Here is a 15,960-nt window from a genome sequence, read left to right as displayed (position 1 = left end):
TATCATAACTCAAATCTACAGTATTTCTCTTAATAAATGAAAACTTCCCAAAATAGCAGTTTTAAGAAAATTATTTAAAAATACAACATATTGATGAATTTATTTAAAGAATACTCATCTACCCGAAAATATTCTTGTTATCCGAATTTATTAATCACAATCTCAAATCTACAATATTTTTCAAAAAAATTAAACTTTCCAAAAATAGCAGTTTTAAGAAAAATTATTTAAAAATACAATCTATTGATGAAAAACTGAGAAATAATACTCATCTATCCACAAATATTTTTGTTATCCCAATTTCTAAATCACAAACCCTAATCTACAGTATTTCTCTAATAAATTAAAACTTTCCAAAAATAGCAGTTTTTAAGAAAATTATTTTAAAAATACACCGTATTGATGAAAAAGTCTGAAAGAATACTCATCAATCCACAAATATTCTTGTTATCCTAATTTCTAAATCACAAAACCCAAATCTACGGTATTTCTCTAATAAATGAAAACTTTCCAAAAATAGCAGTTGTTAAGAAAATTATTTAAAAATACAAAATATTGATGAAAATTTCTGAAAGAATACTAATCTATACAAAAATATTCTTGTTATCCTAATTTCTAAATCACAAAACCCAAATCTACAATATTTCTCTAATAAATGAAAACATTCCAAAAATAGTAGCTTTAACGAAAATTTATTTAAAAACTACAATCTATTGATAAAAAAACTCTGAAAAAAATACTCAACTATCCAAAAATATTCTTGTTATCCTAATTTTAAATCATAACCCAAATCTAAATATTTCTCAAAAAAATGAAAACTTTGTAAAAATAGCAGTTTTTAAGAAAAATATTTTAAAATACAATATTGATGAAAAAAATCTTTTAAAGAATACTCGTCTACCACAAAAATATTCTGTATTCCTAATTTCTGAATCATAAACTCAAATCTACAGTATTTCTCTAATAAATGAAAACTTTCCCAAAATAGCAGTTTTAAGAAAATTATTTAAAAATACAACATATTGATGTTTTTTGTAAATTTATTTAAAGAATACTCATCTACCCGAAAATATTCTTGTTATCCGAATTTATAAATCACCAATCTCAAATCTACAATATTTTTCAAAAAAAAATTAAACTTTCCAAAAATAGCAGTTTTTAAGAAAATATTTAAAAATACAATCTATTGATGAAAGTGAAAAACTGAGAAATAATACTCATCTATCCACAATATTTTGTTATCCCAATTCTAAATCACAAACCCTATTACAGAGATTTCTCTAATAAATTAAACTTTCCAAATAGCAGTTTTTAAGAAAATTATTTAAAAATACACCGTATTGATGAAAAAGTCTGAAATGAAGAATACTCATCAATCCACAAATATTCTTGTTATCCTAATTTCTAAATCACAAAACCCAAATCTACGGTATTTCTCTAATAAATGAAAACTTTCCAAAAATAGCAGTTGTTAAGAAAATTATTTAAAAATACAAAATATTGATGAAAATTTCTGAAAGAATACTAATCTATACAAAAATATTCTTGTTATCCTAATTTCTAAATCACAAAACCCAAATCTACAATATTTCTCTAATAAATGAAAACATTCCAAAAATAGTAGCTTTAACGAAAATTTATTTAAAAACTACAATCTATTGATAAAAAAACTCTAAAAAAAAATACTCAACTATCCACAAATATTCTTGTTATCCTAATTTCTAAATCATAAACTCAAATCTACAATATCTCTCAAAAAAATGAAAACTTTCCAAAAATTGCAGTTTTTAAGAAAAATATTTAAAAATACATCATATTGATGAAAAAAATCTTAAAGAATACTCGTCTACCACAAATATTCTTGTATTCCTAATTTCTGAATCATAAACTCAAATCTACAGTATTTCTCTAATAAATGAAAACTTTCTCAAAATAGCAGTTTTAAGAAAATTATTTAAAAATACAACATATTGATGAATTTATTTAAAGAATACTCATATATCCGAAAATATTCTTGTTATCCGAATTTATTAATCACAATATCAAATCTACAATATTTTTCAAAAAAATTAAAACTTTCCAAAAATAGCAGTTTTTAAGAAAATTATTTAAAAATACAACCTATTGATAAAAACTGATAAATAATACTCATCTATCCACAAATATTTTTGTTATCCCAATTTCTAAATCACAAACCCTAATCTACATTATTTCTCAAATAAATGAAAACTTTCCAAAAATATCAGTTGTTAAGAAAATTATTTAAAAATACAAAATATTGATGAAAATTTCTGAAAGAATACAAACTAAACAAAAATATTCTTGTTATCCTAATTTCTAAATCACAAAACCCAAATCTACGGTATTTCTACAATAAATGAAAACTTTCCAAAAATAGCAGTTGTTAAGAAAATTATTTAAAAATACAAAATATTGATGAAAAATTCTGAAAGAATACTAATCTATACAAAAATATTCTTGTTATCCTAATTTCTAAATCACAAAACCCAAATCTACAACATTTCTCTAATAAATGAAAACTTTCCAAAAATAGTAGCTATAACGAAAATTTATTTAAAAACTACAATCTATTGATAAAAAATTCTGAAAAATACTCAACTATCCACAAATATTCTTGTTATCCTAATTTCTTAATCATAAACCCAAATCTACAATATTTCTCAAAAAAATGAAAACTTTCCAAAAATAGCAGTTTTAAAAAAATATATTTAAAAATACATCATATTGATGAAAAAAATCTTAAAGAATACTCGTCTACCACAAATATTCTTGTATTCCCAATTTCTGAATCATAAACTCAAATCTACAGTATTTCTCTAATAAATGAGAACTTTCCAAAAATATCAGTTTTTAAGAAAAATATTTAAAAATACATCATATTGATGAAAAAATCTTAAAGAATACTCGTCTACCACAACTATTCTTGTATTCCTAATTTCTAAATCATAAACTCAAATTTACAGTATTTCTTTAATAAATGAAAACTTTCCAAAAATAGCAGTTTTATGAAAATTATTTAAAATACAACCTATTGATGGTATTTTAAAAAAAATATTCATCTATCCGAAAATATTCTTGTTATCCGAATTTATAAATCACAATCTCAAATCTACAATATTTCTCAAAAAATTAAAACTTTCCAAAAATAGCAGTTTTTAAGAAAATTATTTAAAAATACAACCTGTTGATGAAAAACTGAGAAATAATACTCATCTATCCACAAATATTTTTGTTATCCCAATTTCTAAATCACAAACCCTAATCTACACTATTTCTCTAATAAATTAAAACTTACCAAAAATTCCAGTTTTTAAGAAAATTATTTTAAAAATACAACATATTGATGAAAAATTCTGAAAGAATTCTCATCTATCCACAAATATTCTTGTTATCCTAATTTCTAAATCACAAAACCCAAATCTACGATATTTCTATAATAAATGAAAACTTTCCAAAAATAGCAGTTGTTAAGAAAATTATTTAAAAATACAAAATATTGATGAAAAATTCTGAAAGAATACTAATCTATACAAAAATATTCTTGTTATCCTAATTTCTAAATCACAAAACCCAAATCTACAACATTTCTCTAATAAATGAAAACTTTCCAAAAATAGTAGCTTTAACGAAAATTTATTTAAAAACTACAATCTATTGATAAAAAACTCTGAAAAAATACTCAACTATCCACAAATATTCTTGTTATCCTAATTTCTAAATCATAAACCCAAATCTACAATATTTCTCAAAAAAATGAAAATTTTCCAAAAATAGTAGTTTTTAAGAAAAATATTTAAAACTACAACTTATTCATAAAAAACCATGAAAGAATACTCAACTATCCAAAAATATTCTTGTTATCCTAATTTCTAAATCACAAAACCCAAATCTACGGTTTTTCTCTAATAAATGAAAACTTTCCAAAAATAGCAGTTGTTAAGAAAATTATTTAAAAATACAAAATATTGATGAAAATTTCTGAAAGAATACTAATCTATACGAAAATATTCTTGTTATCCTAATTTCTAAATCACAAAACCCAAATCTACGGTATTTCTATAATAAATGAAAACTTTCCAAAAATAGCAGTAGTTAAGAAAATTATTTAAAACTACAAAATATTGATAAAAATTCTGAAAGAATACTACTCTATACAAAAATATTCTTGTTATCCTAATTTCTAAATCACAAACCCCAAATCTATAACATTTCTCTAATAAATAAAAAATTTCCAAAAATAGTAGTTTTATGAAAAGTATTTAAAAATACAACCTATTGATGAAATTTTTTAAAGAAAACTCATCTATTCGAAAATATTCTTGTTATCCGAATTTATCAATCACAATCTCAAATCTACAATATTTCTCAAAAAAATTAAATTTTTTCAAAAATAGCAGTTTTAAGAAAATTATTTAAAAATAAAACCTATTGATGAAAAACTGAGAAATAATACTCATCTATCCACAAATATTTTTGTTATCCAAATTTTTAAATCACAAACCCTAATCTACAGTATTTCTCTAATAAATTAAAACTTTCCAAAAATAACAATTTTTAAGAAAATTATTTTAAAAATACAACATATTGATGAAAAATTCTAAAAGAATACTCATCTATCCGAAAATATTCTTGTTATCCGAATTTATTAATCAAAATCTAAAATCTACAATATTTCTCAAAAAAATTAAAACTTTACAAAAATAGCAGTTTTAAAGAAAATTATTTAAAAATACAACCTATTGATTAAAAACTGAGAAATAATACTCATATATCCAAAAATATTTTTGTTATCCCAATTTCTAAATCACAAACCCCCTAATCTACAGTATTTCTCTAATAAATTAAAACTTTCTAAAAATAGCAGTTTTTAAGAAAATTATTTTAAAAATACAACATATTGATGAAAATTTCTGAAAGAATACTCATCTATCCACAAATATTCTTGTTATCCTAATTTCTAAATCACAAAACTCAAATCTACATTCTTTCTCTAATAAATGAAAACTTTCCAAAAATAGCAGTTGTTAAGAAAATTATTTAAAAATACAAAATATTGATGAAAATTTCTCAAAGAATACTAATCTATACAAAAATATTCTTGTTATCCTAATTTCTAAATCATAAAACCCAAATCTACATTATTTCTCTAATAAATGAAAACTTTCCAAAAATAGTAGCTTTAACGTAAATTTATTTAAAAATACAATCTATTGATGAAAAACTCTGAAAAATAACTCAACTATCCACAAATAATCTTGGTATCATAATTTCTAAATCAAAAACTCAAATCTACAGTAGTTCTCAAAAAAATGAAAACTTTCCAAAAATAGCTATTTTTAAGAAAATTATTTAAAACTACAACTTAGTCATAAAAAACCATGAAAGAATACTCAACTATCCAAAAATATTCTTGTTATCCTAATTTCTAAATCACAAAACCCAAATCTACGGTATTTCTCTAATAAATGAAAACTTTCCAAAAATAGAAGTTGTTAAGAAAATTATTTAAAAATACAAAATATTGATGAAAAATTCTGAAAGAATACTAATCTATACAAAAATATTCTTGTTATCCTAATTTCTAAATCACAAACTCCAAAGCTACAACATTTCTCTAATAAATAAAAACTTTCCAAAAATAGTAGTTTTAAGAAAATTATTTAAAAATGCAACATATTGATGAAAAACTCTGAAAAATACTCAATTATCCACAAATATTCTTGTTATCCCAATTTCTAAATCATAAACTCAAATCTACAATATTTCTCTAATAAATAAAAACTTTCTAAAAACAGCAGTTTTTAATAAAATTATTTAAAAATACAACATATTCATGAAAGACCATGAAAGAATACTCGACTATCTACTAATATTCTTGTTATCCTAATTTCCAAATCAAAAACTCAAATCTCTAAAATTTGTCTAAAAATGAGAACTTTCCAAAAATATCAGTTTTTAAGAAAAATATTTAAAAATACATCATATTGATGAAAAAATCTTAAAGAATGAAAATTTGTCTAATAAATGAAAATTTTCCAAAAATATCAGTTTTTAATAGGGGTGGGCACTTCGGTTATTTTATCGGTTCGGTTCGATTTGGTTAGTTCGGTTCTAGAATTTTTCCAGCTGAAGTAAACCATACTTAGTTTGGTTTGGATCGATTTCGGTTTGGTTATGTTCGGTTCGGTTTGTATTCGATTCAGTTTGGTTCGGTTTAATCGGATTTCTCTTAGTTTATTTATTGTACAAAAAATCATGTTTTAATACATAAATGTATGGTTGTCATGAAATAATCGCGTTGGTCATAATAAAAAATTATGTATGTAAATTAAATTCAATATAAAACCAAAATAAAACCTTTTAAAAGTAAAAAATATAGTTTATAACTTTATAAGAATTCAATCAAACCAAAATTAACAAAATAAAAAGAAAAAAAAAATATTGTTGTCTCTTATATCATTAAGAATTAAAAAAAAACATGCAATGAATCATCTTCCATGTGATATCATCAAAAAAACCTGCAACAAATCAATAATTAGTATATGTTATACGTATACTATACGAGTATTTATCTATATTTTTACTATAACTCTACACCCATGATTCCATATTGTTCTTTTCACTAACTAAAATTGAAAACAGAACACGTCTTTGAGAGAAATACAATAATGGTTACACAAAAGCATGAAACCGTATAACAAATTATATTAGTGTCATGGAAATCAAATTATATTAGGATTTCCTTCGTGCAAAAGGAAATTATGTGGGTTTAATCTTAGGATTTTAATATATATTACTAATATTTTTAATTTAAATAACTATAAAAACACTTCGGTTTATTGGTTCGGTTAGGTTTAAACCGAACTGAACTGAACCATTCGGGTTGGGAAAATCTTCAACCGAATGATTTGAAATGGACTTTGGTTTGGTTCAAATCGGTTTCGGTTCGGTCAGTTCAGTTCGATCGGTTCGGTCCGGTTTTTTTACCCATCCCTAGTTTTTAAGAAAATTATTTAAAAATACAATATATTCATGAAAAACTCTGAAATAATACTCAATGATCCACAAATATTTTTGTTATCCTAATTTCTAAATCACAAACTCAAATCTATAAAATTTCTCTAAAAACTGAAATTTTTCCAAAAATAGCAGTTTTTAGGAAAATTATTTTAAAATACAACATATTGATGAAAAAATCTTAAAGAATATTAATCTATCCACAAATATTCTTGTTATCCTAATTTCTAAATCAAAAACTCAAATCTATACAAAAATGATAAATTTCCAAAAATAGCAGTTTCAGAAATATTTATCCCAATTGCTTAATCACAATTTCAAATGTACAATATTTCTCTACAAAATTGATAACTTTCCCAAAATATCAGTTTTTAGAAAATTTATTTAAATATAGAACCTATTAATCAAAAATTCTAAAAAAATGCACATCTATCAATAATTCTTGTTATCCTAATTTCTAAATCACAATCTCAAATCTACAATATTTCTCTACAAAAGTAATAACTTTCCTAAAATAAGAGTTCTTAAGAAATTTCTTTTAAAAATGCAACTTATTGCTCAAAAATTCTAAAAGAATGTCATCTATCAACAAAAACTCTTGTTATCCCAGTGTCTTAATCACAATCTCAAATCTACAATATTTCTCTACACAAATGATAACTTTCCAAAAATAGAAGTTTTTAAAAAACTAATTTAAAAAATGCAACCTATTCCTCAAAAATTCTAAAAAAAAATGTACATCTATCAACAAAAACTCTTCCTATCCTAATTTCTAAATCAGAATTTTAAATCTACAATATTTCTCTACAAAAATGATAACTTTCCTAAAATAGCAGTTTCACGAATACTTATTTAAAAAATACAACATAATGATCAAAAATTCTAAAAAATGCTCATCTATCAACAAATACTCTTGTTATCCCAATTACATAATCATAATTTCAAATCTACAATATTTCTCTACAAAATTGATAATTATCCCAAAATAGCAGTTTTTAGAAAATTTGTTTAAAAATAGAACCTATTAATCAAAAATTCAAAAAAAAATGTCCTTCTATCAACAAAAGCTCTTGTTATCATAATTTCTAAATCACAATCCCAAATCTACATTATTTCTCTACAAAAGTAATAACTTTCCTAAAATAACAGTTTTTAGAAAATTTCTTTTAAAAAATGCAACTTATTGCTCAAAAATTCTAAAAGAAAGCACATCTATCAACAAAAACTCTTGTTATCCTAATTTCTAAATCAGAATTTCAAATCGAAAATATTTCTCTAAATTTACATTATTTTCTCTAAAAGTGATAAATTTCCTAAAATAGAAATTTTAAAAGTTTATTTAAAAAATATAACCTATTGATCAAAAATTCTAAAAGAATATTCATCTATCAACAAATATTCTTGTTACCCTAGTTTTTAATCTACATTATTTTCTCTAAAAAATGATAATTTTCCAAAAATATAAACTTTTAAAAGTTTATTTAAAAAATACAACTTATTGATCAAAAATTCTAAAAGAATACTCATCTTTTAACCAATATTTTTGTTATCCTAGTTTCTAAATAACAATCTCAAATCAACATTATTTTCTCTAAAAACATGATAACTTTCCTAAAATAGAAAATTTTAAAACTTTATTTAAAATATACAACCTATTGATCAAAAATTCTAAAAGTCATCTATCAAAAAATATTCTTGTTAACCTAATTTCTAAATCACAATCCCAATTCTAAATTATTTTTCTAAACAAGTGATAACTTTTCAAAAATATAAATTTTTAAAAGTTTATTTAAAAAACTACAACTTATTGATCTAAAAATCTAAAAAAATACTCATCTATCAACAAATATTCTATTTATCCTAGTTTCTAAATCACAATCTCAAATCTACATTATTTTTTTCTAAAAAAGTGACATCTTTCCAAAAATAGAAATTTTAAAACATTTATTTAAAAAATACAATCTATTGATTAAAAATTCTTAAAGAATACTAATCTATCAACAAATATTCTTGTTACTCTATTTTCTAATCTCAATATCAAGTGTACATTATTTTCTCTAAAAAATGATAATTTTCCAAAATAGAAACTTTTAAAAGTTTATTTAAAAATACAAATTATTGATCAAAAATTCTAAAAGAATACTCATCTTTTGACACATATTCTTGTTATCCTAGTTTCTAAATCACAATCCCAAATCTTAAATATTTCTCTAAAATTGTGATAACTTTCCAAAAATAGAAATTTTAAAAAATTTATTTAAAAAACTATAACCTATTGATCAAAAATTCAAAAATAATACTCATCTATCAAAAAGTATTCTTGACATCCTAGTTTCTAAATCACAATCTCAAATTACATTATTTTCTCTAAAAATGATAAACTTCCTAAAATAGAAATTTCTAAAAGTTTATTTAAAAATTACAATGTGTTGATAAAAAATTCTAAAATAATATTCATCTGTCAACAAATATTCTTGTTATCCTAATTTCTAAATGACAATCCCAAATCTACATTATTTTTCTCTAAAAAAGTGATAACTTTTCAAAAAATAGAAAATTTTAAAAGTTTATTTGCAAAATACAACCTATTGATCAATTTTTTTAAAAGAATACTCATCTATCAACAAATATTCTTGTTATCCTAGTTTCTAAATCACAATCTCAAATAAACATTATTTTCTCTAAAAAATGATAACTTTCCAAAAAATAGAAATTTTAAAAATTTTACTTAAAAATACAACCAATTGATAAAAAATTCTAAAAGAATACTCATCTATCAGCAAATAATCTTGTTATCCTCGTTTCTAAATCACAATCTCAAATCTACATTATTTTCTCTAAAAAAGTGATAATTTTCCAAAAATAAAAATTGTTAAAAGGTTATTTACAAAATTCAACCTATTGATCAAAAATTCTGAAAGAATACTCATATCTATCAACAAATATTCTTGTTAACCTAATTTTTAAATCACAATCTCAATTCTAAAATATTTCTTTAATAAAGTGATAACTTTCCAAAAGAGAAAATTTTAAAAGTTTATTTAAAAAACTACAACCTATTGATCAAAAATTCTAAAATAATATTCATCTATCAACAAATATTCTTGTAATCCTAGTTTGTAAATAAATCTTAAATTTACTTGATATTCTCTAAAAATGATAACTTTCCTAAAATAGAAATTTTGAAAGTTTATTTAAAAAATATAACCTATTGATCAAAATTTTTAAAAGAATACTCATCTATCAACAAGTATTCTTATTATCTTAATTTCTAAATAAAAATCTCAAATCTACTTTATTTTCTCTAAAAAGTGATAACTTTTCAAAAATAGAAATTTTAAAAATTTTATTTAGAAAATACAATCTATTGATCAAAAATTCTAAAAGAATACTCATCTATCAACAAATTATCTTTTAATCCTAGTTTATAAATCGTAATCTTAAATTTACATTATTTTCTCTAAAATTGATAACTTTCCTCAAATAGAAATTTTTAAAGTTTATTTAAATAATACAACCTATTGATAAAAAAATCTAAGAGAATACTCATCTATCAACAAATATTCTTGTTATCCTAGTTTCTAAATCACAATCTCAAATCCTAATATTTCCCTATAGATATTTATTATTGAGAATTTATACTCATGATAAACACAAATTTTCTAATGTGTGAATATTTCAATGCAAATTTCAAAATTATAATATTAAGGTTTCAATATTTTTTTCAATACAAATTTAGAAATTAACATATTTATGTATTTTTATATGTTATACAGTTTAATTTTTCAATATTATATGAATGTCTATTAAATGAAACTCATATTCATACGATTTATGATCATTTATATCTTGTTATTACAAAACAGTTAAACCATTGATCACAAAATTTTAGTGTGAGACATTTATCGTTTGTAGTAATATATAGCATTTTAAAATTTAAAATATAACATATATGAAAAAATATTTTTTATTATATAGTTAATGTGATTATTTAGTATCTTTTAATAATATAAGATTAAACAAAAAAAAAGAGCTAAGATGCAAAAATTGTTATCAAATATTTATTATTCATAATCATTAATTGTCATATATACATTAATCATATTAAGTAATTCCGTAGCTTTTATTTAAGGAAAGTGCGAAAATATTATTTTGTACATTATTTATCATTTTGATAGTTAGGTTAAAAAAGTATAATATAAGTTAAGATGGATCAACCTATTTGAAAATAACGTTGTAATGTTTCTCAATTAATATATATGGGATATGACCTATTCTACCGCGATATCAAGTTTCTTTCTTCTCCATCGATTCAACTTTAAGTGGGATGATTTCTTGGGAGAGAAGCAAAATTTTCAAATCTATAATATAATAGGAGAGTTTCTCTCCTCCTGATGCGACACGTCAGCAGTCTGTGGGTCCCACTTTTAAAAAGTGTGAAAAAGTGTCAAATCTGTAGTTCGAACCCAGGTTATTGATATATAAACACCCACAATTATACCACTGCATCAAAGGTTATTCTTTGTACATTGATGGCCGAAACTAACATATATTACGAAGTTCGGAAACTAATATAACATTGTGGACCCCACTTTTTTAAAAAAAATTAAAGGGTAACGAATGGACTTCGACAAAAAGTGGGCTTTGGGCTTATTGATTTTCTGTTTATTAAGCTTTGTATCTGCCCAAAGTGGTGATATGGACAAAGCTAAGAAGATTAGGGAAGCCGCCATCTTCACCATCTCCTTCGTCGCTTGCGATTCCCCTTCCGGCAATCAGCTATTATGGTCGATCTTTAAGGCTCTACGCACGTTTTGCGCCTACCAAACGCTTAGCTTCTCCTCTAACGCATTCAGAGCTCTCATATATATAGAATCCCTCGAGGTAAAAGCTCCATCTTGTCTCAAACTTTTCTTTCTCAGTTTTCCGATCGCTTTACTTTCTCACATCCGTCGCGAAAATGACTTATCCAGCTGCTCCAGCCGCTTCCGCCGCCATTGCCACCGTTCCCTACTCCACCTTCAACTCTCTCCGCCTAGGAAGGTCCACTCAGTCCATTGTTGGTCGGCTCATCCGATTCTAGGATTCCAGGACCATTAACAAGAATGGAGAGTTTATGGGCATCACCATTCTCCTCCTTGATGAACTGGTGATGATTGTTTCTAACTCATTTTTTTATCACTTTAACTCTGCTTTGCTTATTCTTTGTTCATATATGAAACGTGTCTTCATGTTTTTGTTTTGGTTTTGTCTATGGGTTTTTTTATGAACAACTAATGATTTTTCTCTGTTTTTCTTACAGGATTCTGTGATCCACGGTTTCTTCCCTGCAATCTCCAAACAAAACATGAAAACTGAATGAATTATGTTTTTAGCAACCGTATCTAAAAGAAATAAAAGACATCTTACTTAACAAATTAAAACCTTTTCTTTTGCAGATTCCGACGACGACGAAGCACCCGAAGACCAACGGCAACGGAATGATGCGGACGAAGCCTAACTGATGTAAGTAAACTCCTCTTCAATAACGCATCACACTATTATCGCTCCCCAATCTCACAAACTTAAGCTCTAATCAGGCCAGGGATCCCACATGTGATGCTGTCCCGACAACGGAGAAAAAAAAGAAAGATAACCTAACGTTTTTTTTTTTCAGTTTTTAAGTTCAAATCAGGTTTTTGACATAGAGCCCAACATAATTTGAGCCCAAACATTTTAAACCCACAATTACTTTTTCATAATGTAAAAACATCAACCTTCGTTTATGTTTTGTTAAACTATTTTAATCTTTATGTTTTGTTAAACTATTTCACATAGGGGGAAGATCTCTTTAGAAGGGGAGCCACACGCCACGATGCTTCCAGTTTCACTATTCTTGAAACTCTTATGAACCACAAAGCCGATATAAGAGCTCTGTTTCAATCCAACGGCTGGATTTTGTCACAGACTACCGCTAAGCCTGAAGAGGGAAGAGAAGTGGAGTGCTGCGTTTTGGAAGATGGTTACTTGGAGTTTACAAGATGAAGATGGAACCCGTGACGAGGAAGACGAGGAGAAGTGTTACTTGGAATATCCTAACGTTGAGGATGTAGACAATGTGTGATCTTAGCGATGAAGATTAGTGTAGGTTTAATATATGCTACTATTCCTTGAGCTCCCTAACAAGTACTGCAAACAATGTGTATTTTGAAAAAATAAAATAATTTTGTAATGCAAATAGTTTGAAACTTTGAGTATTTATTCAAACAACGGATATATACAGAGTTGATAACTTGATATGGATCCCCAAATAAGTTGGTGCTGCGCTGTCCCAATATCTGTCTTTTTAATTTCATATACTTGACGTAAGCTTTCTCATCTTCTTCTCTTTCCCTTTCCGTTGTTCCACGCTCTCTGTTTCATGTTTAGGCCTTTTTCACATTCTCTATATTGTACTTTAATTATACTTTTTGAATTTTCCTTCCGTTTTGGGAGATGTCTCTAACTTGAGTTAATCGTCAAAAGCTAGGATCAATTTTGTTGTCTTATTTCCAATAAATTTTATTTTTTAATTTACACAAATCTTAAACAACACCAACATTCCGTAAATTATACCGCCCCACCGATATCCAAAGTAACCAGCTCTGCGCTTGCGCGGGGGGTCTCAGCACCTAGTTTGTTAAAAAGAGGAGTAATGAATTAATGGGATGCCCAGGATTTAACGATAGGCATGGGTTTTCATACGTGTTAGTTACACAATATTTTTGAAATAAACTAATAAATAAGATAAAAAGTTGCAACGATCGTGTCCAACAAAATGAATTGATTGCGACTAGAATATTAGTAAAGTGTTAAACATTGAAACCCCCACATCTTATGCACGATAACGACTGAGTCAGCGTGTCGAGATCACATAGGGTGAAGAGTCAAAGCTTTAACTAGAGTGTTCATTTGGTTCACAACAATTGGGTAACTACAACTTTCGTAATGTTAAAAAAAAAAAAAACTTTTTGGGGACATTTGTAAAATAAATAATTATTATTTTTATTTATAACCAAATTTTTATAATAAAAGAGACTACTTTAAATCAATAGATTCGGTTTCAGATTTTTTTTCAATCTAAACTTTCAATTATTTAATCAAATTGGTTGGTTTTCAAAATTGAATTTAAACCGAACCGGTAAAAATCTAAAATTTTAGGACAGAAGAAGAATAATGTGAAATAGAAAAATCCAACTTTTTCTTCTCTACTCGCTATTTTTAGACAAGAGAGAGAGAGAGAGAGAGGTTCTGAAAGAAGAATAAAACGAAACTTGTTGAGATAAGAGGAAGATTCGTTTGTGCAAAGAGAGAGAGACATGGTGTTCCGAGGCGACACGGTGATGTCCGTAGCCCACTTATCTGCGGATATATTTCAGCGGTGGATTCCTGCGTCGGAACGAATCAGAAGCGGGGAGATGTTGCAGCTCGTCTGCTGTTTTCCGCTTCAGCAACTGGGTCGGTTCGTGTCATGGTTCTGGAACTATATCTGTGTTCCACCGCCTGAGATTTTAAATTATGAGAGATCATCATCATCGTCGTCTTCTTCGATTGTTAATAGCCAGAACTACTATCATCTTCATTTGGAGTGACTATGTTTTTCATTTCAAGTATTATTTTGTATAGAAAAAAAAAACTACTTGGCTTGAGTTTGGATAGATCGGAGTATGTTTATCAATCCTTGTTTATAGAAAAACAAAGTAGTCATGAGATCTTGAGTATTTGGTGGTGCATATAGTTTAGATCAGTCTTTTGTTGATAATGTTTTTGTTAATTCGTGAAGGGCTATGTAATGATACATACTTTTAGGCTAGAAACTAGTGTGGATGATCAAGTTCTCAAGTAATGGTTCTTCTTTGTGTAAAGATCGGTTTTTTGAAGCAGAGTGGTCTCAAGATAAAGCGAGGTACGTTAATCAGATCATTCAACTCACTTAGTATCTTCTTTGGGAGTGTGTAATCCATTTTAGGTGGTAAAGTTTGAACCTTTATTGTGTGTGTTTGATAAATTTACACTGTATTCTTCTTGGAGGTGTCCTACCGATTAGTTCTTTTGCTTGTCTTTTTCTTTCAGGTTTTGAGAAGTTTAATGGAATCCAGTTCAGGATTAACGTTATATGGCAGCGGTGGCTTGCCACGAGTTTTGGGCCTTCTCCAGTATGATACAATTGTTCTTGACTAGATGCAGAGCGTACCTTCTCTCAAGATTTGTGTTATGTTTCGGTTCTACATATACCTTTGTTGGTTGAATCGGTTTGGTTGTCATGTGGTTCTTTCTTGTAGCAACATAATAGGATTAGTCTCGTCTTTACTTCAGCCAAATGTAAGTTAAACGAATCTAACTTGGGCCGGTAGCCAAGTCTGCGGATAGGGTCCATATCTTTTCTCTTTATGAAGTTCATGAGGTTGTATTGTTTTTCAAGACTCTAGAGGCTTGAGAGCTCTCTCTACTTAATAAAAACCTGAAAGTTTTTGGCAACAGCCTCCATAGATGTGAGCAAATGGAAATTTAGGAAACATGTTTTTAAAACAAATCCAGTTTTAAAATAAGAAATGGTAGTTTTTTTTTTTTTTTTTTTTTTGAAACACAGAAATGGTAGTTATTTTTACTTATGAACTTTAATAAAACTTTAATTTCCACAAAAAGAGCATTGGAGCTATTTGAGGTTAATAAGAATGATGATTGGGGCATTACTTTTACTATGGAGGTCTGGGAATAAACCATAATTATCAGTAGATAATGAACATAAGAAAGAAGATGAAGATGAGGATGTAGAGTGAGTGAGTGACACTCGTACTGTGTTTTTCCTTGTGTTATATGTGTGAAGTTTCGATAACAAAAATAATTTAGTGGAAAAAAAAAAGAAATAAAAACAAAACAATAATTTGGAGAAATATATGGGTT

At 26.0% G+C, this 15,960-nt stretch overlaps 1 protein-coding gene across 1 annotated transcript; it reads left to right on the top strand.

Moving 5' to 3' along the window:
* The first annotated feature begins 14,238 nt into the window (after positions 1 to 14,238).
* Positions 14,239 to 15,093, top strand: LOC106387445. The gene has a single exon (XM_022698853.2). The coding sequence runs from the start codon at positions 14,376 to 14,378 to the stop codon at positions 14,646 to 14,648; it is 273 nt and encodes a 90-aa protein (XP_022554574.1). The 5' UTR covers positions 14,239 to 14,375; the 3' UTR covers positions 14,649 to 15,093.
* Positions 15,094 to 15,960: the final 867 nt, after the last annotated feature.

This window comes from Brassica napus, chromosome C3 (genome assembly GCF_020379485.1).
Source record: "Brassica napus cultivar Da-Ae chromosome C3, Da-Ae, whole genome shotgun sequence".
Lineage (NCBI taxonomy): Eukaryota > Viridiplantae > Streptophyta > Magnoliopsida > Brassicales > Brassicaceae > Brassica > Brassica napus.
This window is presented reverse-complemented; position numbering and strand designations above follow the sequence as displayed.